At 50.6% G+C, this 26096-nt stretch overlaps 1 protein-coding gene across 5 annotated transcripts in view; it reads right to left on the reverse strand.

The window, feature by feature from the left end:
- The window catches only part of GRB10 (growth factor receptor bound protein 10), a 171975-nt gene that overhangs the window by 69650 nt on the left and 76229 nt on the right, over window positions 1-26096 (reverse strand). For 4 of the 5 annotated variants that reach the window (XM_019797968.2, XM_019797971.2, XM_034665549.1 and 1 more), the window contains one exon: window positions 332-527. In XM_019797968.2, the coding sequence (XP_019653527.1) occupies window positions 332-527 (196 nt within the window). Of the gene's footprint in view, window positions 1-331; window positions 528-10418; window positions 10480-26096 lie in introns of those variants that run through there. The other variant, XM_034665547.1, reaches the window with a different exon arrangement.

Below are 26096 nucleotides of genomic sequence, written 5' to 3' on the forward strand. Positions count from 1 at the left end.
CTCCGCTTCCCTGAAGCCCCTCCCGCCAGCCCCGGAACTTCCAGAGGCTGTGTCTCCTCCTCCAGTGAATCCCTGGGGGAGTCTGGGCAGTAAGGCCCTAGAGCCCTCAGTAGACCACTTGGTCATTCCTTCATTATTTCCAGAGCATTCTCTTATGATGATATCCCTCCCCTGGCACTGAGCAGGGGCTCAGTGGACGTTGTCAGAACTGAACCTGATACCAAGTCCAAGCTCATGGGGCCGAGCTGGACGGAGAAAATGACCAGATGAGCAGAGAGCATGGTCGTGTATCTGCCCTCGGAGACGAGACCCTCAAGGCCCCAGGTCCCACCTGACGGCGAGGATGTGCACAGGCTGGGAACGCTGCGCCTGCAGGGACCTTGTTCCTGAGGGTGGCGGCTGGCTGCGGGTGTGCTGGCCGTTCTGGAGCAGGGGCACCGTCTCCGACTGCATGCTACAGGCCGGGTACAAACTCTCCAGCGACGCGTTCACATCGTTCACCAGGGCTTCCAGATCTACGTCATCCTCTGGGCGTGAGAGGCAACAGCGAGAAAACAGAACAGAACAGAACTTTAGCAGCAGCGAGGAGTGACAGCCACACGGGCATCTTAGGGATCAGGTCCCCAAACTCAACCGTTTGCATGACTCGGTGAAGGCCGGGGAGCATAACTGAGAGTGTACATCCCATAAGGAAGTGTACGTAGTGCGTTTCTCAGTATTTGTTGATGTTCTACAGGGAACTCGATAACTACAGTCCAGCCGCATTTCCACGGTCTGCACAGACAGGACACAGCTTTGGAGCCCCTGCCTAGCTCATGCGCCCTCGGCGTGAATGGGCCACACATAGCCAGGGCCGCACAGCATGACCCCACTGCTCTGGCCTCCGCTGGCCAGACCCCGGGAGGACGCTGAGCCCTAACTAGATGAATCGGGACAGCTCCCTTCCCCGAAATTCTAGAAGTGAAAGACAGAGACACAGGAACAGCATGGCGCCCGACACGGACAGGGGCCCCGGCCTGCTCAGGGCTCCAGGAGGACCAAGCCACGTGGACGGGCTCATGAGTAGTGGCTGAGGGAGCGTGAACCTGGCGACCTCCAGGGGCCCTCCTCTGCCCTCGACTGGCCTGAGAGCCAGGGAAGCCTGGTCTTCGTGAAGAAGGCCTGACACAGACATGGAGACAGCACACAGAATGCCAGAGGGACCAGAGAAAACAGGAGGAGATGTGCCCTAGAGGCTGTGCTGGGAACTCTGACATGTCAGCTTGGCTGGGATGCGGATATTTGGTCAAACATGATTCTAGATGTTTCTCTGAAGTTTTTTTTTTTTTTTTTTGAGACAGAGAAAGCGAGCACACGGCGGGGAGGGGCAGGGAGAGTCAAACAGACTCCCTGCTGAGCACAGAGCTAGATGTGGGGCTTGATTTCAAGACCCTGAGATCATGACCTGAGCCGAAACTAAGTCAGAAGCTTCACTGACTGCACCACCCAGGCACCCCTCTGTGAAGTATTTAGATGAGAGTAACATTTAAATCAGGAGACTCTGAGTAAGACAGATCGCACCCTCCATAATGTGGGTGGGCCTTGTCCAATCAGTTTAAGGTCTTTAAGAGAAAAAGGCTACAGCCCCTGAGGAGGGAAGAATTCTGCCTCCAGACTTGAACTGTGACTCTTCCCCAGGCCCCCAGCCTGCTGGCCACCCTGCAGATTTTGGAAATGCATCTCCACAATCACATGAGCCAGTTCCTTGCAATACCCCCCTCCATATACCTAAAAATGCATGTTCCATTGGTTCTGTTTCTCGGTAGAACCCTGACTATACACCACTGGGAGATGTGGGAGCAGCTGGGGCAGGAGGCAGAGACAGAGCCTGGAGATGGCAGCCAGGCTCTAAGCAGCCCAGCATGGCTCGGTTTGCAACCCTCCTAAGGCCAGGCCACACTCTGGCTAGGAGCTCTGTAAGGCATAGTCCCCACAATTGCATGCTGAAGCCACTCTGAATTACTTTCTCTCACTTGTAACCCACTGCAACCCAACAGCACTGCTCCCCTTCTATGCATTTTCAGCTCTGTCACTTTTCACAACATGGCAAACGTGAATGAGACCCACCGTACTGGAGCGCTGGGCAAGTCAGCTCACCCACAGGCCCACCTGCTCCTATGAGTGACCCCCACTCAGCACAACGGGGTTGGGGCCCAGGAAAAGCAACCCTCGCCAAGCCAGGGGCCCAAGCCCCTACCGGCAGGAAGGCAGAGCAGAGGGTCACCGGCTGGGAACTTGCCCACCCTGGCCCCACTCCTACTATGGGCTCCACACCCAGGACACGAGGCTCAGCTTTCTACTTGTCACCCCACAACCCCGACACAGGGTTCGCGGTGCAGTGACCCGCAGGGGGGTGGCAGGAGGAAGCTGGTCATTACCCTGCTCCGTAACAGAGCCTGGCATGTGGTAAGCGTGAGGCAGATGTTACTCAGTACATCTGTTTCACTGACACCTTACCACACAGTATAAACCAGGGACCACTAACTGGTTTACAGCCGAGCAACGGACCTGCACGGATGGGGCACCTCGCCCACCACCACACCCAAGCGTGAAGCAGCGAACCTCGAATCTGAAAACAATCTTTGCAGACACAATTTCGACCTCACCAGGTATGTGCTCAATGCACGAGCTCGCAGACCTTTCCGGAACTTGCCCTCCCTGCCTCTCCCAATCCGCACACACGTCCTGGATGCCTGTGCTTCAGCTTCCCCGTCTCATTAGGCAAAAGGGCACAAGAAGAGAGAGAAAAGCAAAACAGTGACAAAAACCTGCCTGAGGAAGGATGGCTGGCATGGACACCAAAGGGGCAGAGGGTCTGGGGGTGCAGGCGGCCCCGTGGCTACAGCCAGGGAGGGCGTGCGGTCGGCTGGGGGTGTGTGGGTGGAGAACAGCTGTGGGAAGATAGAGGCAGAAAAGCCACAGACCCCCAGCTTCTTGACCCTCCAGGCAACGGTGCTAGGGCGGGGGGTCTGAGGAAGGCCTGGACACAGGACATTATACACAGTAGGCCTTAGATGGATCCCACTGGGTCCTAAGGAGGATGGACAGACAGACCAACAAGAGAGGATCCAATGCTTTTGAAATGGCAGGAACCAAGACCAGTGAGAGTTGTCTGAGCAGAGTGGACAGGGTGGGAGGTGTGGACACGGACCCACATCCCAACTGGAAACCTAAGAGCAGGGCCCTGATTTCTCGGGGGCTGTGTGGGATGAGGAAAGATGTTGCCTCAACTTGGGTTATGAAGAGTCAAAATTAATCCTGTGACCAGATACTAAAAGGACAAAAGTGCTGAATTAATAATTCATAATTACCATGTGATCAATAATTATCTCTCACAATAATTAATCTATCCCCAGAGTCAGCAGGCCTTAGTCTTGTTCAGAGTTCGGGGGCAGGGACGGGTGGAACGAGTGGGGCTCTCAGAAAATCCGGACCCCTGGAGGGAGAAGTACGTACAAACCCTTGTCCTCGTCTCCTGTCCTCAACTGTAAACTGAGGAAGCAACACTCGACAGGGACAAAGAGAAGAGGGCCAGCCACCACATAGGAGACTTTAGCTGTACATTTAATTGAGACCTTGGGGTATTCACCTTTGAGAACAAGTACAAGTCACACTGCAGTGCTTAAGTCTGGGGCTTCAGGAAAGTTCTAGCATGTGTCTTACACTCCTATTTAGCTGCCACATAATAGTTGCCCGATTTGAGCTCTGTAACACAATTAAGCCCATACTGCCCTAACTTGTCCCGTGAACAGCCCAATACTTCTCCCTTTATGGACCATTCAAGAGTCAGTGAAGCCCAGAGCTCACGGCAGTTCCCGAGGTGGCCTCGGGTCAGGCCCAGCTGGGGCTGGGTGCCACGAGCAGGCCGGCCAAGGAGCACCACGGGCCCCGTGGGGTTTCACCCAGCTGCCGTTTATACGTCCTCAAAATCAGGAGAAAACCCAGCTATTAGAATACACTGGCCACTGCTTCCACTCCCTCCTCCCTGGGAAACAGGCTCCCTGACAGATTTCTTCTGAGAACATGCAACGTGTTGACCCCTCAGGGGAGTTTTCACTGGACTGTTATCTTTTCCTTACAGAAGGTCCTGGCGGTGCGCGCAAAGGCAGCCCATGGTGTCTTCCGTCCTGCCCTTCTGCTCCTTCTCGGGGCCGGCCAGGTCACTCCCGCTGGGGCCACCCCTCTCCGCAGTCAGGCCACCATGCTTCCGGGAATGTGACGTAATCCTGATATGACTCGGAGTCAGTAGGACGGTAAAGGATAAAGACCCCAGAGGGTAAATACAATGTGCGTCCTCAACACGCTTTCCCTCCCTTCCGAGGTGGGTTATTTATAAAACTCCTCGCTACGAATACATTTAGTTGTGCAGGTGTTAGACGAAGCCAGGTCACTCAGCTAACTAGCAGCCTGTAACCTCCACAAATCGAATCCGACCACCGTACCGCCAGGGACCAAACCTGCGTATTTTCCACAGCTCTTAGAGCAAAACCAAAACCTTGTAAAGAATCTAAAATACCCTTCTCTGGGGAAGAAAAATCCTTCTCTGGAACAAACTTTCAAATTTCTGTGGCTCAATTAGTATTTCATCTGTTTAGATAATAGATCACTTGGGGGGAGGGGCGCCTGGGTGGTTCAGTCGGTTAAGCACCTGCCTTCCGCTCAGGTCATGATCCGAGGGTCCTGGGATCAAGTCCCGCATTGGGCTCCCTGCTCGGTGGGGAGTCTGCTTCTTCCTCTCCCTCTCCCTGCTGCTCTCCCTGCTTGTTCTCTCTCTTTCTCTCTCTCCCTCTGTCACATAAATAAAATCTTTAAAATACAACAGAATCACTTAGATTTCCTAATTTTCCCTAAACTCTGTTAAATTCCAGTAAGGACTAATAATGGAATCTTCCAAGCAGGGGTCTTAAAGGACTGATTCCAAGGAAGACACTTCTCCATCACATTCTTTGAAACCTTACTATACTGGGACGCCTGGATGGCTCCGTCGGTGAAGCCAGGGTCCTGGGATCGAGTCCCGTATCAGGCAACCTGCTCAGTGAGGAGCCTGCTTCTCGCCTCTCTCTGCCCTCTCTCTCAAATAAATAAAATCTTAAAGAAAAAAAAGTACTACACTATGACATTACGGAAGGCACTAAGACACTGCTGAGGTAATGCTCAGTTCGTGCAGAAACACTTGGAGTGACCTGCGTCCTGTGTGTCCCGTGGTGTGTGGGACGCTGCTCGCCTTCCCTGCGCGATCACCCCCCACCTGTGAGAGCCGTTCTGTGGAGAAGCAAACACACGGGGCACGAACAAGGCAGATGCTTCTGGAAACGGGTGTTAAGACGGAGTGTCTATTCAGTGCAGACTTGATACCAACTTATTTCCCACGAGGCTGCACCCCCAGAAGTCACACGAAGGGGAGGGAAAACGACTTCCCATCACACGGAGTCATGCGGCTGGACCCGCAGCACAGATGTAGGTCAGACAACACAGCTGTAAATCACGTTATTAATAGGTACTCTGCTTCCTCAAATAACCCAGGCCCAAACTGGAGACTGACTTTGGTCCCAAATATTTGGGTAGCTCATCTGATCTCAAACTCACATGTGCCTCTGGCTTCACTGTCACAAGCAAACGGAGGCTGCTTTACTTCTAAAATAGATCTAAACTCAGCGAAACAAACTCGCGTTGGCTCCTCGATGATTCAGGGTGAACGTCTCCACAAGCCAGGCCAGAAGGAGGCCAGGCGCTCACCGGCTGACCACGGGCATGGAGGACAGCGCGGGTTAGAGGCGAGGCTCCGACTTCTAGCCCCACCTGGCCTCCTCACTGCACACTGCTGGGCCCGCAGCACCACGCGGTGTCCTCTCCAGCCGGGCAGGAAAGAGGGCACTGACGCTGAATCGTTCGGCACCTCACAGAAACACTACTTTCCCGAGTGCTCAGCGTGCACGTATGGACTGTCCATTCTTCCCACACCATGTGAGCACCTGTCACCATGCACCGCCTGCCTGCTTCCTCCCATCTGCATACAGAAGGGAGACTCCTAAGTGAGACGGGCTGGCAGTATTGCTCAAGATGCTAAAACCCCAGACAGTGACAGATTATTACATACGAGCAGGAAAAAAAGAAAAAAATTGATGGCACTGGTGAGGCTGGGACAGAATAGGACATAGATATCTTGGACTTCTTTATGATCCTGCCACACTGCTCCTAATATCCTTATAACTTCCTAAGCCCTAAGAGCAATGGGAGCATCTTTTGTTCTAATATTTGGTCTTTTTTGGTTCCTGAAATAGCTGCAGAGCTTTCATAAAGGTGAAAGCATCACCTTTTGTGTTGTAACATTCTGTTATTCATTACAAGCCTTTTTTTTTTTTTTTAATTTATTTGACAGAGAAAGAGAGCGCGAGAGTGCCTGGGTGAGTAAGCAGGGGGCTGGGGCAGAGGGAGAGGGAGAAGCAGACTCTCCGCCGAGCAGGGAACCTGAAGGGGCACTGGATCCCACGACCCTGGGATCATGACCTGAGCTGAAGGCAGATGCTTCACCGACTGAGCCACCCAGGCGCCCATATACAATTTCAACAACACCTGAGTTTATATGAATCAGGTACTTTGGGGGAAGCCACCAGATAACCACGGGATGGGGGCTGGTTGCCAGGGGGACCAACAGTGGGACTAGAGAGGGTTGGGAGGGTCAGCCCCACTCCCTGACCTCAGGGGAGGGGCCAGGGGCCAGAGGTCGAGTTCATCAGCAAGGGCCAATGATTTCAGCCATCCTGCCTATGTGGAGAAGCTCCTATACAGGAAATGCTAACCCACAGGGTTTGCAGGGCTTCTAGGTAAGTCAACACCAGGCTCTGGAAAGGTAGTGTGCCCGGCACAGAAGCCCCAAGTGCCTTCCCCGTATGTCGCTCAACACGTCTCTTCCACCTGACTATTCCTGAGCTGCGTCCGTTATAATGAACTAGTACTCTAACTAGTGAACCGTCTGCCTGCGCTCTCTGGGCTGCTCCAGCACGTGACGGAACCAAGCAGGTCATGTCAGAATTAAACAGCGTCACAGGACACACCCGCTGGTCTCCGAGGATGCTTCATGTGGGAAGAAAGCCCACACATCTGGGGTACAGAAGGGCTGGGTCAGCGCAGAGAGGACAGGGGAGCTTACGTTACATACAGTGCTATGGCCGGAAAGTCCCGAATGTGGAAAGGTCAACATTCTTACACGTTTCCATCTGGCCAGGAATGAAAGGTCCGGCCTGCAATGGTGTTTTAGACCTAAGCCACCTCACTTAGCAAGCCAGCTTTGTCAACCTCTGAGCCATTTAAACCCCGTGCAGACAGAGCTCAACATTCTACTGACACACCTTTTGCACACCAATTAATCTTCTACTCTGAGTCCCGCCACAAGTACTTAATTTTTAATCGGTCCCGCTGGGCTTAAGTAAGCAGCAGAAGAAAATCAGGCATTAGACTGGCGTTAGAGCGCACCTCTACTCGTGTTCGTGATAGTTACAGATATTTAGAAAACCTAACCGCGGATACCTGACCAGAGCTCCAAATACAAAGGCAACTTTCAAATCCTGTCGTCTAAAAAAATACATCCAACAAAGCTTTATTGCAGGAGTTACTATAGGCAGGCAGGATGTGAAGCAGGAAACAGAAACCCTAGAAGGATCCATCCGGCATATTCCTATAAATACATACACAGCTTCGGCCGTGCGCTCACATCTCCTGACCTCTCTGCGTCTACAAGAGAAACTTCACTGTCCAACCTTTGTGGGAAATGGCGCTGTCCGCACCACCCGCCTGCCCCAGACAATCACAACTGACAGGGTCAATGTCTAATCAAACTAGCTGGTTATTTCAACAACTGGAGGAATCCGTGTGTGTATGTGTTACATTACAACCACGTATGTGCCCTTGAAAAGTAGCCCTGCCCATACTTCTTGCAGCTGCTGGGCTCTGGTCAGCACTTAGCGGGTCTATACAAACTCCCAAGCCCGCATGCCCAATCCCAGGCCCAAAGCATGTTCCCTGAAGGCACCCGGGTTAGCCATGGACGGAGAAAAGTCTGTATTACAGGAAGGAGTTGCTGAAATCCTAAGTCCCTCTCGGAAGGAGAGAGGAATCCCACAATTCCAAAACCCTGACACCAGAAACTGGTGTGTGACCGAACCACTCCCGGATTCATTAGCCACCGTCCAGTGTGCACGCACAGCCAGCCAGGAAGGACTCGAAAGACTGACTGGGTGGCCAACATGTTCAAGTTCATGGGCTCTTTCAAACCTTGAAAGCAAACGGTGAAAAAACATTATGCCGTCACGGCCCGTCTCCCCGCACCTGCCCCCTGTCCTTCGCACCATAGAAGCTGCAGTGTCCCCAGTGCCTCACTGCGCACCAGTCTTCCTGCTCCTGTGCCCGGCAGGACGGAGCACCGCCCTCAGTCCCCACGATGGTGTCCAGGAAGATCCTGAATGATCCGTGGTCACACAGCTCGAGCACGAACACAGAACACCTCCCTGCTACCCCCGGAAAAGCTGAAGAACTCCGAAGGGTCTCAGAGATTAAGAGGTGCCAACTTCACACTTCACGGCTAGGCAAAGCGAGGCCCAAAGAATTCAGTGTGCCACACGGTGACCTGGTGGACTCGCTGGGGGCCTGACATCTGAGCTGTGTGCCCACATGCAAATTAGTGGTTATCACCACTAATGACCGCAATTATCAAGCGCTTATCACGTGCCCCCCCCCATTTCACATCGCTGACCGCTTCAATCAGCAAAGTAAGGACAGGTGCCATAACACCGATTTCACAGCGAGACAAATAACCTGATGGTCGATGGGGTCAAGGTCCCACAGCTGCTGGGGAAAACGCCCCAGTGAGAACGCCCATCCCCTTTCTTTCAGGAGGGTCAAAGTGCTTGCTCTGACAAGGGCGCCCTCGGCCATGCCAGCATGCCATGATGGTCATGTGTCTGGCAGTCCTCCAGCCCAGGCCACCCTCCCATGGCACCGGCAAGCCCACTCACACACAGCTTCCTCCATGACTGGGGCCGAAGGGACAGTGTGGACACCACTCCTGGTGTCCAGGACAGGGACGGGCTCCTGGGGGCTGATGCAGAGTGGGACCCCGGGCGGCCAGTGGGGACAGGGGCTAGCTGTGGAGAGGAGTCGAGGGTCGCTCCAAGAAGAGAAATATTCCATCTACGAGATGGGTGTCAGGACCTAGTTAGGAGTTGGGACATCTCCAGGCCACAGAGGCTGGGGGGCGATGCGGGGACCCCTGGGGCTGGCTTCCGGGTGACTCACCGGGTAACCCCAGGAAGACAGGCTTGGGAAGGTCCTGGATGAGGATGCTCGTTTCCTAAGATGCACTAAACATGGACCCCACTTCCTAACAAACACTAGGTTTTGGTACAAATACATATGCTTCTCCATCAATCCTGTGGACTATGCAACAAGGAGGTGTCCCACCCCACCAGTATTCATCCTGTGATAAGGTCTGCACCTTGTGACAGTTCGTACAATGTTCCACTGCAAGTGGACAGAACGTAGAGAAACACAGGAAGCCCACGATTCCTCCCAGCTGTGCCCACAGCTCCTCCCGTGTCTTCCCAGAGCAGCGGGCAGCCAGGGCCAGAAGGGGCCCAGGATGCTGCCAGCAGTGGCTCTCAGGGTGGGAGGCTGGGCGATGTCTCCCCGGCCTCACAGATTCCTCCTTCTCACCGCCGGGGCTGTGGGATGCCAGGAATACCTCAATCCTTGGGGGAAAGGTAAGCCACAAAGTCCAGGGCAGATCCCCGAATGGAAGGCAGATATCCTGGGGGCCAGACAGCACCGCCTCCACCACCAAAGCAAACACACAACAAAAGTTAAGATAATGATTAATCGCTATCATTGGACTTTGATTCCAGTGAGATTCCCTTGTTAAATTCATGTTTTAGAGAACTGTCAAATGATTCCATTCCTCCCCCGCACCCTGCCCGAACAAGGGGAAGCCACTCATTTCGCTCAGTGACTCTGGACGCTGAAATTCAAAAACTGGCATCCGATGTTCAGTGCAAGCCGCCTAGCAAGAGCGTGAGCGTTCCTTCTGTCTTGGACTGCGTCCTGCCTCAGGGCTGCAGGGAAGCACCCAGACGGCCCCCAAGTCTGTTAAGACTGTGGTGTTCTGTGCGTGGGAACATACAACACAGGAAAAGGATTTTCCACTCCGGAGAAGTTACAGCCCACCCTGCAAGGACCAAGGACCTCAGCTACACGTTACAGAAAAAAGCAACTCAGTAGTGCAATCTCTATTTGTCCTATTAGAAGACAATGGGGGGGTGCAGAGACACACCCACAAAATATCACTCAAAAAAACAATTATAATTGCATCTTTCTCTTTCATGATTTACCGTGTTTCTTCTCCAGACTGCAGGTCCGGACCCCTAATTCTTCCATTACATCACAAAGCAGGCAGAAGATGGGCGCAAGAAACTACGTAAACAGCTGGTCATTCTGGAAGGTTCTCACTTGCCATCCATCCTAAAAATATTAGTCCAAAGAACACGGGACTTGAAGAGGAAAAATCCAGGTCACAGTCCAAAAGTCCACCCGTCACTAGCACTGCCCTCTCAAAAAAGGCAAATTTTTAAAGGTAAATTAGACACTGGAGAGTCCATATTACCCCATTCAACATTAACGCTGTGTCCATGAATTTAACTCCGTAAGTGTAAAATCCATTCATTCGACAAACATTTACTGAGTACCAACTACGTATCTGCCCTAGGTCCAGGTACTGGAAGCACAGATGTTAACAAAACAGGCAGGAGTCCCTGCCACGTCCCTCCAACTGGCTTTGGGGAACAAAGTAACAAGGGAGGAGATGACATTTTACCACCTCTGGAAAAATCAGTCCCTCCACGGAGATGGGGACACTGAACCTGCTCCCGGGCAGTGGAGAGTGAGGGAGGGACCAGCAGAGGAGGCATCGCGAAGAAAGCAAGCGCCAGCTCCTCATGGAAAGGGGGCCACCTCCAGCCAAGAGGAGGCAATCCTGCCCAGGACTGAGCATCTTGCAAGAGGGGACAGGGACAGGTGCAGGGTGACAGCAGCACGGGGCACACAGCATGTCTGTGTGCTCGAAGAGAACCACGGCACGCTGATGGAGTGGCCACACCAGAAAAGCGTCCCAGAGGCCCGACATGCTCCTCGCATGGTTATGCTCACTCTTGGCAGAAGAGGAGAATTTTAGGACAAGATCCCTGTTTACAGGCAAGACAGTCAACTAGAGGGCATTCAGCTCTAAGAAGAGCCCCATTTCCAAGGCCTCGGAATGGGGAAAGTCATTCCAGGAGAACGTACGGGGCGATTCCAAGAAATGGCACAGCTCCCAGAACTGAAATGCCCAGGAGAGAGGCGCTGGCTTTCCAGGATGTGGGGGGAACAGGGTTTCACCGGAAAGACAAGACGCTCCAGATGGTGCAGACGGGCTCTGTGCATCTCGGTGCGTCCCTCCTGAACCCGATGGTGGGCTATCATGCCCATTCCACAGATTAGAAAACCGAGGCTCAGACAGGTGAAATACACACCCAGAGTCACACAGCGGGAACACCGGGGCGGCTCTGGTTTGTGAAAACAGCTTCCTGAGACTCACCCGGATTCATTCTGAAGCCAATTCTTAGGAGTTGGGTCAGGGAAAGAACAGAGGGAGGTCCCAACCGAGGGCTTATTATTCCTATGATAATTGTTTCTCAATTAAGAGAAATGAAGTGGTGGGTTCTGATGAATGAATGTCCCAGGAGAAGAAGGGACGCTCACATGCTGGGCGCGTACAACAGGGGGGCCACAGCTCTGATTTCTAGTCTGTCTTCTGACGACAACGATGAACGACTGCTCCCACTTCCTGAGCACCAAGAAAGCGCCAGGTCCTGGCCGGGTACGTCACAGCCCAAGCTGTTTCTCTTCCTCTTGCCAAACCAGTCAAGTAGGTATTTTCACAAATTCCAGCTGAAGACACTGAGGCAGAGGCACTCAGCTCCCCTGACATGGGGCACAGAGTCCGATCCAGGTCTGTCCACCTCGGAAGTTGGACATGTTGCCTCCTTCTTACATTTTAACTTTCTTTTTTTTCCTCCTCTCTGAACTTGAGTTTCTGGAAGACTGGAACTTCATGCTCTTTCCTTTTGCTTCACTGTCTAACTTCACACCTGGCACAAAACAGGTGCTCGGTAAACTGGAGGTGAATGTCTAAACAATGGAGTCAGCAGCCTCCATAAATCCAGCCGTCGAATTTTCTAGAAAGTCAGCCAGGCAGCCTTCCCAAACTCTCTGGGTGGCTGCTGAGCCTCCAGTCCTATAGTTCCCAGGCCCACCAGGCAGGTGACATGCAGGCCACGAGGTGAACAAATGCTAGACTGTCTAATTCCAACAAAGGAGGACACGTGTGCAGGCAGGGGGACCGTGCAGGAAGCACTACCCAGCGGCCAGAGCTGTGCCCCTGTGAGCCTCCCTGACCCTGTCAGGCCTACCGGACCATCCCTGAGGTCACAGGGAGGACAGAAGGATGCAATTCTAACCCCATTTAGGAAGTACAGCCAACACTGTGCTCCCCTCGGGGCACCCCCACCCTGAGAAATCTCTCTCCCTCCAAAAGCACGTTCCTCCTCCATGCCAGCGTCTCTGGCTTCCCTGCCCAACCGCGGATGCGGCTGAACCTCCCAGGAGAAGACACAGCTTCATACATCCTCATTCTCCCTCACTCCGCATGGCGTTGCCCACAGAGACACTGGAACAGGAGGAGCGGGGCTCTGTACTGGAAGAGCGCCATTTCCAAATGGAAGCTGAGAAGTAGGGTACGCTTCTCAAGTCATGGACTCCCTGCTCGCATCTCCAAGGAGCAGACCCTTAGCCCTCGATAGAGGATGATTCAGCATCCCCTTGAACAAACCTCCCTTGTCTACTGTGTCCACTGCCCTGCGTGCTGGTCGAGGAGTAATTCAGAGAGACAGAGTGTGCAGGGGGCGGGGGCTGGTATAAGAACAGTCACTGGGATCGCACAGACAATCCTTACACCACACCCATGAGCTACATGCTATCACGCCTACTCCACAGATTAGAAAACTGAGGCTCAGAGAGGTGAAAATACACACCCCGAGTCACACAGCTACTGCTGGACCCTCAGTTCCTACCCTGGTGAGCCTAAAAAGCCAACATTCTTTTTAGTTTTTTTTCCAAAGATTGAAAACGTGATCCCCAGTCTCAAGGAGCCTAGAAAGAAATGGGGAAGACAGACACATACTTGACAAACTATAAAACAAAACAGAGTTTTCAAGAGGGAAAAATAAAACAAACGGCAAAAGAAGATCCAAGGAGAAGCAACTTATTCAACGGGCAGCGGGGGGCATCCAGGAAGGGGTCAATACATGTCACCTGTAGCGACGGAAGGACCCCACAGTGTCTGAGCAACAGAATGGTGTGCCCAGACTGTGCTCAGAATACAAACAGCAGCCACACAGAGAAAGGGCAGAAGGCACAGTGTGTGGGCAACATGAATCCGTGTCACTGATGGTCCCCCACGGGCTCTGGGGTGAAAACCCTCATGCTGTGATGCATACTCTGGCTGGCTCTGCGTCAGCAGCTGGGGTCACGACACCGAGCCCCCGAACGGGAAGCACTCCCCTGTGCAAAGCTGCCTTTAGCTAGCTGGAAACACAAGGAGGTTACAAGCCCGCCGGCATTATATTTATAAAATACACCCACAGCGATGGAAGGACCATCAGCCTGTGCCCCCATCTCCTCCTGTCCGTGCACCCACCCCCAGGAAAGGTCAGGACCGTTATTAACGTTTCTCCTGGTCAGAACCAAATGCAGAATTGGGGCTGTCGGCTGCCACTCCCTGGCAGGTTCCGCGGGAAGCGGAGGACGGCGGTGCGAGCCACTGGGCGGGCTCTTGGCTGCCCCACCGGCAGCCAACTATTTAACCCACTCAAATGTCAGCTCGTCCCAGGATCCCAGAGAGGATGAGCCAGACCTGTGCCCGCCCACAGGTAAGAACCAGGAGTCTGGAGAACCCTCTCAGAGATGAGAGCAATTTACGGCAGGGCACGTATAACATTAGCCATGTCAACAGAAGCGACACTGGCAAACTCGTTAACTGACTTCTGAAGGCAGCAGGACATTCTGTCCCGAGGGACGGTGGCTCGCTTTCCTTATGAAAACCTCCAGCTTGAGATCTGCCTTCGGGGAGAGGGTTTGACATCATATAAGAAAAAGAACTCATTCCAAAAAATATTCACCTGGAAAGGCTGGTTAACTGAGGTTTTAAAAAAAACAAGTTAATTTAGGTAAAGCGTGATATAATGGGGAAAAGCATATTAGCCTTCAGGAGAGAGCATAGGCTGGTTCTCTACCTAAGGGAGACCTAAGGAGACTCTTTTATCACCGATCTTAATACTGAATTTTATCTGAGCTGTACCCACTGGTTTCAAAAAGGGATTGAAACTTCTTTGGACGGACGCAAAGGTCCATGTGCTCTATGGCCAATCAATTAAAACCTCACTGCTCACTGCTGTCCCCTGGGCCCAGCATGGCCTAGACAAGCAACAAGATATTTGTTGAATGAATGTAAGAAACAGGAAAAGTAAGGGGCAAGAGGAAGAAAAGCCAACACGCAGGAGGAACACAGGACACACGGGGAGATAAAGGCCCCTACGAGCGGTGAGCATCCTGCAGAGATGAAACGTGAAATATTAATGGCGTCCAATGATCCGCTAAAAGGAAACAGGCAAGCGTGGCGTGAGCCTTCAGAGCATCAGGGAAGTGAGCCTAAGAGCTGAGACCCAGGACTCACAGAGGGTGACAAGAAGGAGTGTTTCAGTGCCAAAGGGGAACCGGGAGCGGGGAGGTCCCCGGCTTGCCCGACGCTGAGGAAGACGGAGCGAGCAGGTGCCTCGATGGCTTTTTATTCTGTGTTCCTCGTGGAGATGTGTACTCTTCCAAGTGCAAAGGACGGAGCGAGCACAGTGTCCGGGATGGGGAGCTGGCTGCAGGGGTCCAACCTATCTGGCTGCGTCTGAGGACAAGGAACATTCAGCCCCCACCTCTAAAACCTCATTTTGATGCACTGAAAACTCTGAGAGTCAGAAGGCCAGGAAGGCATGGGCGGATCCTGCAGGACACAGGACGGAGGTTAACTCCAGAGGGAGAACAGCGCAGGGGTGGGAGCCCACCAACCCGCCGGGGCCAAACTGGGCTCTGCCACGCCACAGGGGGGTGCTCTGGGTGACTCTTCTGACCTCTGGGCCTCCGTTTCCTCCCCTGTAAATATGGGATAACGACAGTGCCCACGTGTGGCACAGTCAGGAGAATTCGCTGATTGACAGGTGAAGGACCTATTTTTATAACAGGGAAGTCGCCTAAATGGGTAAGAAACAGAGGACAGAGAAACATGGCCCACACTTCTGAAGGTCTGCAATACTGTCGTTTGAATGGATACTGCAGAAGAAGCATTAATCACCTGGGCAAATGCAATAATTAGACGTGGCCCGAAAGCATTTCGTTTTCCAAAAGGCAGAAAGATGTCACTCTGTGGGAGAAGGATTACAGATGGCTTTCCCCCTAGGTTTTTGCCATCTTGGCCCTAAGAAAAGGTGTTTAGGCATGGTGGGAGGGTGAAAGAAATCAAAATTATCATCAGCTTTGGCTTCAATGTCCAACCAGAGGCCAATATTCATTACTATTTGGGATTTTGTTGAACACGTCAGAAGAAGGACTTTATCTTTAAGGGACAGCATCGTTTCCCCATAAGGGGACGATACTAAAATACAAGTTACCTGTGTGTGTGTGTGTGTGTGTGTGTGTGTGTGTGTGTGTGTGTGTGTGTAGCAGGTAAAATGTCGATGATAATCTCATGGACAATATACTAAAAGATGGACGTTCGATGAGCCAAGACAAGCTGAGTCCAAGAGCTACGATCAACAGGAGTCTTCTCAGCTGACTTCCTGAGTCCGTCCTCTGTCATCCCCCCTCAAATGCGCCTGACACCCCTAAACGGCCAGGCGAAGGCAAGGTCTTTGGTCGCCTGGAATCACCAGAGCCTCCCTCGTGGAGGGTAGGCATGGGAACTCAGGGCCTTTCTGGAACCCACAGGGGCATCTATGGCATGTGCATTCAGGAATTCCTAAATAATGATCTACTAGATACGAGTATGAACAAGGTGCTAGAGCAGAAGTTTCAGGATAAATAAGACATGGCTCTTCTGCTCAAAAAAACGCACGATCTCAGGAGAGAGGGGGAAATACGGTCCATAAAGTAACACTCACTCCTAACAGCCTATATGAACAGGTGCATGCTACAGGCTTCCCCTAAATTACCTCCAAATGTGAAGATGCATGGACATTTTACCACTGAGTGACTCTCAGTCACTTCTGGGCAAGTCACCGAACATCTCTGGCTCAGTGTCCCCATCTGCGACTCTAACGACTCCGCGAAAACAGAGAAGACACATGGGAAGTTTCAGCTCAGCAAGTTATCATCACTCTATTAGTATTTTTCATGGTAATTACGCGAGACGGGTATTTGCTATTGAAAAATCTAAACCACAACGTAGTCCCAAGTCGCCCACGGACACAGCGTGCCACCACTGGAAGAAACAAGAGCCAAGAGCTATTTGACCTGCCCCAAGCCTGGCCACCCCCAGCATCTGTGACATTGGCTAAGGGTCGCTGCAGGGGAAGACACAAAACAAAACGATCTTTCCCGATCCACTTCACCTTGTCTACTGACATTCTCTTGTAACTCTGTCTCTTCCACTTGAAAAACAGATTATCCAACGACATGTGCGGAGCTCGGAAACAGCCCCGCTGCACACGTGCTTGCCACACGTGGTTCTGCACGTTGTAAGTGCACGCCCACAGCCAATGCTTCCAGCTTACAGAGGAGCGAGAGAAGAGAGCGCAGCCAGAAGAGAGCAGCGATGGCTTGGACAGGAGTGTGGAAGACCAGGACCAGAAGGTGCCCTGCAACTCCAGGAGCCAGGTGCTAGAGTCCAGTGTCTCCATGGGAGCCCAGGGTCTCTGAATGTGTGACTCCGGGCGCTGTGGGCAATGTCTGCAATGCCTCTGGGGAGGCTTCATTGTGATGCTCACACATCCGTGTCTCCAGACGGACCGCGGTCCCAAAATGAACATGCACACGACTCTAGCGACCTTCACGCATGGACGAGAAACCTCTCTCAGCTCGCTGGGGCATCTCTACTCAGCTGTGCCCTGGTGAGGGTATGACCACACAGCTCAGCTTCAGCAGCAGGCAGGAAGAGCCATCAGAAACAGCTTGCTTATTTATTTTTTTATTTTTTTTTGAAGATTTTTTATTTATTTATGTGACAGAGAGAAGCCAGTGAGAGAGGGAACACAAGCAGGGGGAGTGGGAGAGGAAGAAGCAGGCTCCCAGTGGAGGAGCCTGATGTGGGGCTCGATCCCAGAACACCGGGATCACGCCCTGAGCCGAAGGCAGACGCTTAACCACTGCGCTACCCAGGCGCCCCTGTTTATTTTTTATTTTTTTAAGATTTATTTATTTGGTAGAGAGAGAGATAAAGAGAGAGAACACAAGGAGGGAGGAGGGGCAGAGGGAGAGGGAGAAGCAGACTCCCCACTGAGCAGGAAGCCTGATGTGGGACTCAATCCCAGGACCCTGGGTTCACGACCTGAGCCGAAGGCAGACGCTTCACCAACTGAGCCACCCGGGCACCCCAGAAACAGCTTGTTTAAAATGAGAAAAGACCAAACTTTTAAAAAAAACCACAATCCTCTGAAACTTCACATTAACAAACATACTGTCACAAGAAAGCTAAGCCCAGAACGACTGTGTTATTAATTCCACCCCCAAGGATGGACCCAAAGGTCCTGAGAACAGGGACTCCAACGGGTACCGTACACCTGGTCCGGGAGCCACAGATGCACACGGACGGATGTGTGTGGCCCTCGGAGCAGAATTCGGCCACACAAGGAATGAAACTGGGACGCACGTTACAACCAGCATGAACCTCGAAGACACCGTGCTCAGTGAGAGGAGCCACCACAAAGAACAAAGAGTACAGGACTCCACGTCTGTGACGTAACCAGAAGGCGTGAAATCGCAGAGACAGCAGCGTGGAGGTTACCAAGAGCTGGGGAAGTCACTGCTTTAGTACGCGCAGACTTCCTGTTTGGGGCGATACCAAAGGTTTGGGAATAGACGGTGCTAATGACTGCCCAACGCCGTGAACATAATGAACGCCTCGGAACTGCAACTTACAACACTTAAATGATCCATTTGATGTCATATGTATTTTTACCACCGTAAAAACATATCTTTAAACACCTGTCCAGAGCGATTCTAGCGATTAGAAAACCACTGACTCTTAAAGGAAACGCAAGTCTTCCTGCAGTGTGGGGCTGGGAGAGGCGTGAAGCCTCTGCAGCGACTGTCACACAAAAATAAGCAGCTTACGTTGCAACAAACTAATACACGCAAGCGTACTAAATCCTCCTGCCAGAGAGAAAGAACAGGTCAAGGAAAGTCACAGCAAGTCTTTTGTTTTCGACGCCGGGTCCCTTGTGAAGAACCAGCCAAGTCGACATCAGCCATATGGCACAAACCTTCAGGCCTCGCATCGGAGCATCAAGGGCCTTGCAGATGACGGGAGGCAGAGAACATGCTGGACCTTTGCCGAATTCTATCCTGTGGTCCCAGGGCATCTTGTGAAGAGGAACCCGAGCGCTGACCCTGGTGTCAGATGCAAGGAGGGGGAGGGGAGGCTCCGAGAGGCAGGGAGGAGGGCCCCACAGGGTCGGCGGTTCCTGTGACCCCCAAGCTCACTCGGTGCAGACCCGGGGACTGGAGGCACCACAGGCAGAGAAAAGCAGGTGGGATCTGGACACACGTGACACATGTGCCTTCCTACCCCAATCCCAGGCCTCAAGCCTTGGACACCGCCTTGCCCAGCTCTGTCGCCACATTTACCAGGTGACATGAGTGTCTGTGGTCAAACACACAGCATGCTTTTCCAGGCGTGCCTTCTGCCAGTTTCCTATTTGATTATTTAGAGGGCTTGAAACACACACGGAGGCTACTAACAGTCTGCATGTTAAATGCTCCACAAGGACTTTTCCCAAGCTGGAGTGTGCCCGTTAGTGTTTAAAATCTGCTCCCTGCACAGACGTGTACCTGTTGTGTCCTCAAACACCAGTTTTCCTTTACGGTGGTGCTGAATCTTACTGAGGAAATTCTGTCTTAGCCTGAGGACATAATGATTCTCACGACTCATTAGACTAAGTTTTGGTGTTTAAGATTGTATTTATTTATTTGACAGAGAGCGACACAGCGAGAAAGGGAACACAAGCAGTGGGAGTGGGAGAAGAGGAAGCAGGCTTCCTGCTGAGCAGGGAGTCCGATGTGGGTCTTGATCCCAGGACCCTGGGATCACACCCTGAGCCGAAGGCAGACGCTTAACGACTGAGCCACTCAGGTGCCCCTATTAGACTAAGTTCTTCAAAAACGCTGTTTTCTACTTGTAGTGACTGAATTGGCCTGAAATTGATGATCAAGGATAGGATGGGGGCAGGGATCAAGTCCCCCCCACCCGGCCCCATGGGTCCTCACTGCTCTGCCGGGACTTCTCTGAGCTGCACTGAGTTTCCATAATGTGTGGGGCTCTTTATGATGTGTCTATTCTGGCCCTTAGGTCTATGCATCCTTGAATCATTGCCATGCTTTCCTAATCGTGATGGCTCCTGAGAAAGCCTTGTTATCATTCGTCCACATGAAAGTTAGGAGCCATCTGGGGATGCCCGCTGGCTGGGTCGGCAGAGTGTGTGACTCTTGATCTCGGGGCTGTGGGTTCGAGCACCACATTGGGTATAGAGATGACCTAAAATCTTTAAAACAAATAAATATGGTTAAGAGCCGTCTGACAAGTCATAACCAAAACTCTGCAAAATGTGGTCGCATGTGCATTAAATTTGAAGACAAACTTGATGACATGCGGTTATCTTTGCAAGTTAAGGCTTATGACTCGTGATCATGGGAGAGCACTCCAATTCTTTACGTCTTTTTTATGTCTTTCAGCTGCAACTTACAAGATCATCAAGTTTAATTTACTCCTGGCTACCTTCTGGTTTTATTACTACTGTCAGTGGGATTTCCTTTTGCATTACGCTACCCGATTGTTCCCGATTGTGGCATTTTATCTGTTATCTCCCGTTGTATCGGCCAGCTTGAAGAACTCACTCATTTTAAAAGTCTGCAAGTCTCCGTGGATCTTCTGTCTGGGTAATTTGCAAATAGGCACAGGTTTCATTGCTCCATAAAGTGTGCATTTCTGTTCCTCTATTTACCGTTTTGCTGCACTGGTGAAGACCTCTAGTGACAGCAGGCACTTGGGCATGACTCCGTGATTTCATGGGCACGACTAATACCATTCCTGTCAGTACGATGGATGCTGTGCGCTTGTGACAGGTTCCAGAGGTTTCCTAAAGTGCTGGCTTAGTCAGGGTTTTGCTCTCATCATCTGTTCCATATTCTGAGTGGGGAATTGTATATGTTCTTGTGGTCGCTGGTGAGGTACCGTTCTTACCCCCAAATCTTTGAACGGGTCAATGTCTTCACCATCTAACGTTGGTAAAGCATCCTTGCGTGATTATAACAAACCCAACTTGGTCATAACATTTGTTTGTTTGATGTTTAATTTAAGGCAAACAGCTAAATTTGACTCCTGCTTTACACGGTTCTATGATTACATGAAATATGCCTGTATGTGGATTTCCTGTGCTGTTTCCTGCAGGGCTACAGAGCACTGTTAGATGAGTGGAGGGTCTGGTCTCTACCTCTCTGACAGTTTGTATAAAGGGAGCAATGATCTGCTCCTTGAAGGTTTTAGGACACTCATCTGCAAAACCCCAAGCACTTCTGAAGGGCTGGTATTGATTACGGACTCCATTCTGTCAGAGTTAATGCCTTATTAAGATTTTGCATTTTGCAGGGCACCTGTGTGGCTCAGTCCGTGAAGCATCTGTCTTTAGCTCAGGTCGTGATCCCAGGGTTCTGGGATCGAGCCCCACGTCAGGCTCCCTGCTCAGCAAGGGAGTCTGCTTCTCCTTCTCCCTTTGCCTCGCCCCCAGCTCATGCTCCCTCTCTCTCGCAAAAACAAATAAAATAAAATCTTTAAAAAAAAAGATTTTGTGTTTTGCCAGGAGTCGAATTACATTTCATTTTGCTTTCCTCTTTCAACTCTTCTTATTTCTTCCGAATTCTGTACCTAAAACTTTTGAGTGCTGTCCACACCACTCACAGAGCTGTACATTCTGTCATGTCACAGAACATTCCATACGCATTGTACAGGAGAAATAGTCTTGGTTTTCTTAGGTAAGACTTAAGACTTTATTTGTTTAGAGCAGTTTTAGGTTTACAACAAAATTCAGAGGAGGGTACGGAGATCTCCCATATACCCACTGCCCCCCTACAAGCATGGCTTCCCCCACGGTCAACTTCACTCACTAGAATAGTACTTTTTTTTCCCTTTGTTACCACAGAAAAACCTATGCTGACACATCATAACCACCTGAAGTCCATAGTTGACCTTAGGGCACACTCTTGGTGTTGAACGTTTCATGGGTTTGGACAAATGTATCCATTTTTATGACATCATACACAGTACTGTCACTGCCCTAAATCCTCTCTGCTCTGCCTAGTCATGTTTTTCCATTGCCACCCTGGCAACCATTGGTCTCTTTACTGTTTACAGTTTTTCCTTTTCCAGAACGTCATAGACTTGGAATCCTATGGCGTGTCGATTTTTCACACTGGCTGCTTCCACGCAGAAATACGCATATCAGCTTCCTCCCGGTCCTTCTGTGACTTGATAGCTCATTTCTTCTTAGTGCTGAATGATAGTGTGCTGTCTGGATGGACCACCTTATTTATCCATTCATCTAACGAAGGATATCATGGCCACTTCCAAGCTCTTTGGCAATTATGAATAAAGCAGCTACGCACATCCCCGTGCAGGCTTCTGTGTGGACATTACGTTTTCAACTCTTCTGGGTAACAGCGATCCTACGCTAAGAGTAAGCTTAGTTTTATAAGAAACTGGCAAACTGCCCTCCAAAGCCGCTGTGCCATTTTTATTCCCACCCACAGTGAGGCAGAGTTCCCGTGGCTCCAAAGTCCTTGTCAGTGTTGGGTGTTGCCATTTTGCTTTTATGTGTCTCCGATCCATTATCCATTCCCTCATATTTTCACATTTCACATTCGACTCACGGCTTTCTTCTGTTATTGTTGGACTCCCTGGCGTGCTCTCCATGTGGTTCTCCTGTGCCCGTCTCCCTCCTGAGTGTCTGTGCTAGAGGTGTGAGGTTTTGGTAGATTTTACAGAAGACTGGCTCTTGGTTTCGCTCCTACCTATTGATACTTTCTTCATCATTCCCATAATATCTGACCATAGTTTTTGTAACTACTCCCTCTACATTCCTTAGCATTCTTCATTTGTCATGCTCCTAATTTCCTTTTTTCTGCAAAGATTAGAAATGGAGTCTCGAATACCTTATACAATTTTCTACCTGCACTACACTCATTTTTCACTCAGTTCTAAATGACTGGTACTTTCATTGTGACTTCCTCTGTAATCCGCGAGTGGGGCAATGGTGTGTTTTAAAGTTTCCACGCACATGTTTACGTGTTTTCGTTTTGAACTTTTTCTCTTGATTTCTGATTTAATCTTACTGGGTCAAAGAACGTGGCTTGCATGAAATACATTGCTTAAAATTTAGAGCAAAAAATAAATTTAAAAAATAAAATAAAATTAAGTGCAGTTTCCCAAACATGGTCAACTTTTTTAAAAGCTACACAGATTTTTTAAAAGAATCAAGAGTCTGTTACGTGCAGGGTTCTATATATTTCTACTAATCTGGGCCTGTTAATACTGTTACAGATACACTTGAAATTACTTGACAATAATGTTTTCCATTTTCTGCTTGACGTTTTTATTTTTCACATCTTGTTTCTCTTACTTTTCTATGATGTTGGTTGTTTTTATGAAATACAGATTCCCTTATATGTTTTTCTGTTAGATTAGAAACTATATACGTATATTGTTTCAGTAATTACAGTTGACATTTTAGTTGCAACTAAGATTTTAAAATATGTAACTAAGGGGGTGCCTGGCCGGCTCAGTTCATTGAGGGACTGACTCAATGCCTGTTTCTAAACAGGTCATCATCTCAGGGTCATGAGACTGAGCCCCGTGTCGGGCTCCACACTTGAGATTCTCCCTCTCTCTCTGCCCCCCACCCCCACACTCTCTCTCTCAAATAAATAAATACAATCTTTGAAATACGTAACTAAGTATACTTTTTTCTAATGCATTCTCAAATCATTTTACAGTCCACTTCTCCTAACTGGAGTCTTATTACATAATTGCTCATAGAACACACCCTAAAATGGTATTAGGATATAACCACACATAGAACAAATTCAAAAGACAGAGTCCCTCTCTCTCACACACACACACACACACACACACACACACACACACAATAGTCGGGGCATCTGATTATCGAAAGGTCAGTTTAACTTTAGTTTAACAATTCGTATGGAACTGAACTTATAAAATAGCATGCCCCTTTCTCCGTGCCCTGCAAGGCACGTACGATCTTCTCTCTGAAGTACAACCTTCAATAAATATTTCAGAGAAGACTGCCAGTAACAAATTATCTCGATCTTTGCCTGAAAAAGCTTTCTTTTGCTTTCAGTACATACAGTACTTGCAGACGGATGGTCACGTTCCCCGCATTAGCCTCTGGCACTTGCTGGGCTCGCGTGGGCTGGACTGCCGGTCCGATGGTCGCTCGGGCGTTGGGAAGTCTGCATTTTCCCCGTGGATCCTCTCTTTGCCTTCCGCTTTCTGGAACCTGCCAGATGCTTCCAGATGTGGATTCATCTTCCTTTTTCCTCTTGGTTCTTTGAGCCCCTCTGGGGGCTGTCTGTCCAGTTCTGGCCAATTCCCACCAACCTCTCTTCAAACACTCCCTCTCACTGCCCCCTGCACGCTCCAGGACACGTGAGTGTCTGGGTCCAATGACCCGCTCACGTTTTCCCAGGTCTCTCTGTGCTGTAGGGAGGTGATGCCAGCTCATTAACTCTCCTTAGACAGAATCCAGCACTTTGAAAATGCCAATGTATTTCACTTCTAAAACGAGGACTCTCTCCCCACCACCTGTTCCTATCGTCCGACTGTGCTTCAGTTTGTCCTCTGTGACACTACACTTTCGTTCAACTCCCTGAGCAGGACACACACACTTCTTCAGAGCCATGGTCAGCCCCATCTTCGCTGCATATGGAAAGCAGTGGTCTGCTGACTCTGGTGGCTGTATTTCTCAGTGTTTAGGGACTTCAGTTTGTAGATTCTTTGCTGGTGGCTTGGGCTCTGTTTCCCGCACGCCCCGACCTGTGTGGGGATGGGGCAGGGTGCTCAGCACTGCTGCTGTCTCTCGGAAGGCTGCCTGGGCCCTGCCAGCCGTGCCTGGCTCCCCGATCTGAACCGCCCTCCGTCCTCCCCGATCTGAACTGCCCTCCATCGCTGGTGGCTTCAATAGCCCAGTGGAAATAAGCATGGGCACTGCTCACTCTCTAAAAACATCTGTCCCGTGGCCCAGCCAGGGTGAGTCCCTCTGACTTCCCTGTTTTACTGCAATGTGTGCAGAATTATTGAGGATGAGAGGGAAAGGTGTTCAAGGTCACAGGAGGAGGCACGCTCACTCATTCCCTTCGGCCCTGCCTCAGCTGCTGGGACGTGCCCGACACTCAGCTTTAGCTGCCAGCGTGTAACTATGGAGCAAGGAAGGGAATCCACTCTGTTCTGCATGAAGCCCACTCCACCTTCTGTGCTCAACCCTCACGGCCACTCACCGAGCAGCTGAGAGATCCATGGCATACTTGAATGTACACCTTCGATAGTTTTAAACCTTGAAAAAGCTCTTGAGCTTGCTTTCTTCTTTCTTTTTTAAAGATTTTATTTATTTGACACACAGAGAGAGCACGAGCCCGGGGAATAGCAGAGGGAGAGGGAGAAGCAGACTCCCCCACTGAGCAGGGAGCCTGACATGGGGCTCGAGCCCAGGACCCTGAGATCATAACCTGAGCCGAAGACAGATGCTTAACTGACTGAGCCACCCAGGTGCCCCAAGCTTTAAACTTTAAAAAGTTCTTTCAGCGTAATTCTTTTTCTAACTTTCTGATTATTGCCAGTATTAACTAATCAGGTTCTTTCTCCTTGCAAGTGTTCTCAAAGATGACGCTAACATCATGCTCGATGCGGAAAATCCCGACTGTTTGACGCAGCTTCTAACACCTGAGAAAACGGCTCTTTGACTTCATGGGAAGCTCCCACCTCTTATTTTTGCTAAATTTCAACCTCTTTCTGATTAAGCCATTTTAAAAACCTGATTATTCTAATTCCTCCCAGCTCAAAAGCCTACAAGTATTGTACTTAACCTCTCCAGTAATCCAAACTATGAGCCGTGGGCATTTTTCCTAACCCCTCCCCCAGTCAGAAGGGTTCCCCTCCCGGGCTGCCCACCTGCCCGTCCAATGAAAACGGGCACCATTAGACCTAATTTGCTTTTAACCCCTGTCCTTTGTTTCCCATGATGATCCCATCAGAAATGAACAGAACGGGAATAGAAGGAATCAAAGCAAGGTAGAGAATTACCAAGAGCACAGACACAGAAAACTAGCCTGAGTGCAAATACACACAAGTCGAAATCGAGAGGATTTCACCATGGAGGAGCCCCCGAGAGGTAACGTCAGGATGCCTTCATTGCATCCTGAGATAAGTCATGTGGAACTGATTTTGAAGTTCTGCTCCCTGCAGCTGGCTCACTGAACAGAAATACAGGTTTCCCCTCGTTATTCGGATGTCAGGGGTCCTGAGACCTTTCCTAAGCTGAAATGGTGTGAGACAAAGAAGCATTACCACTAATTCATAGGACAAATTTGGTGAGCGTTCCAAGAACCAAAAACCACCTGTCTCAGCCTCCTCTGATACCTTCAGGCAG

This window comes from Ailuropoda melanoleuca, chromosome 1 (genome assembly GCF_002007445.2).
Source record: "Ailuropoda melanoleuca isolate Jingjing chromosome 1, ASM200744v2, whole genome shotgun sequence".
Classification (NCBI taxonomy): domain Eukaryota; kingdom Metazoa; phylum Chordata; class Mammalia; order Carnivora; family Ursidae; genus Ailuropoda; species Ailuropoda melanoleuca.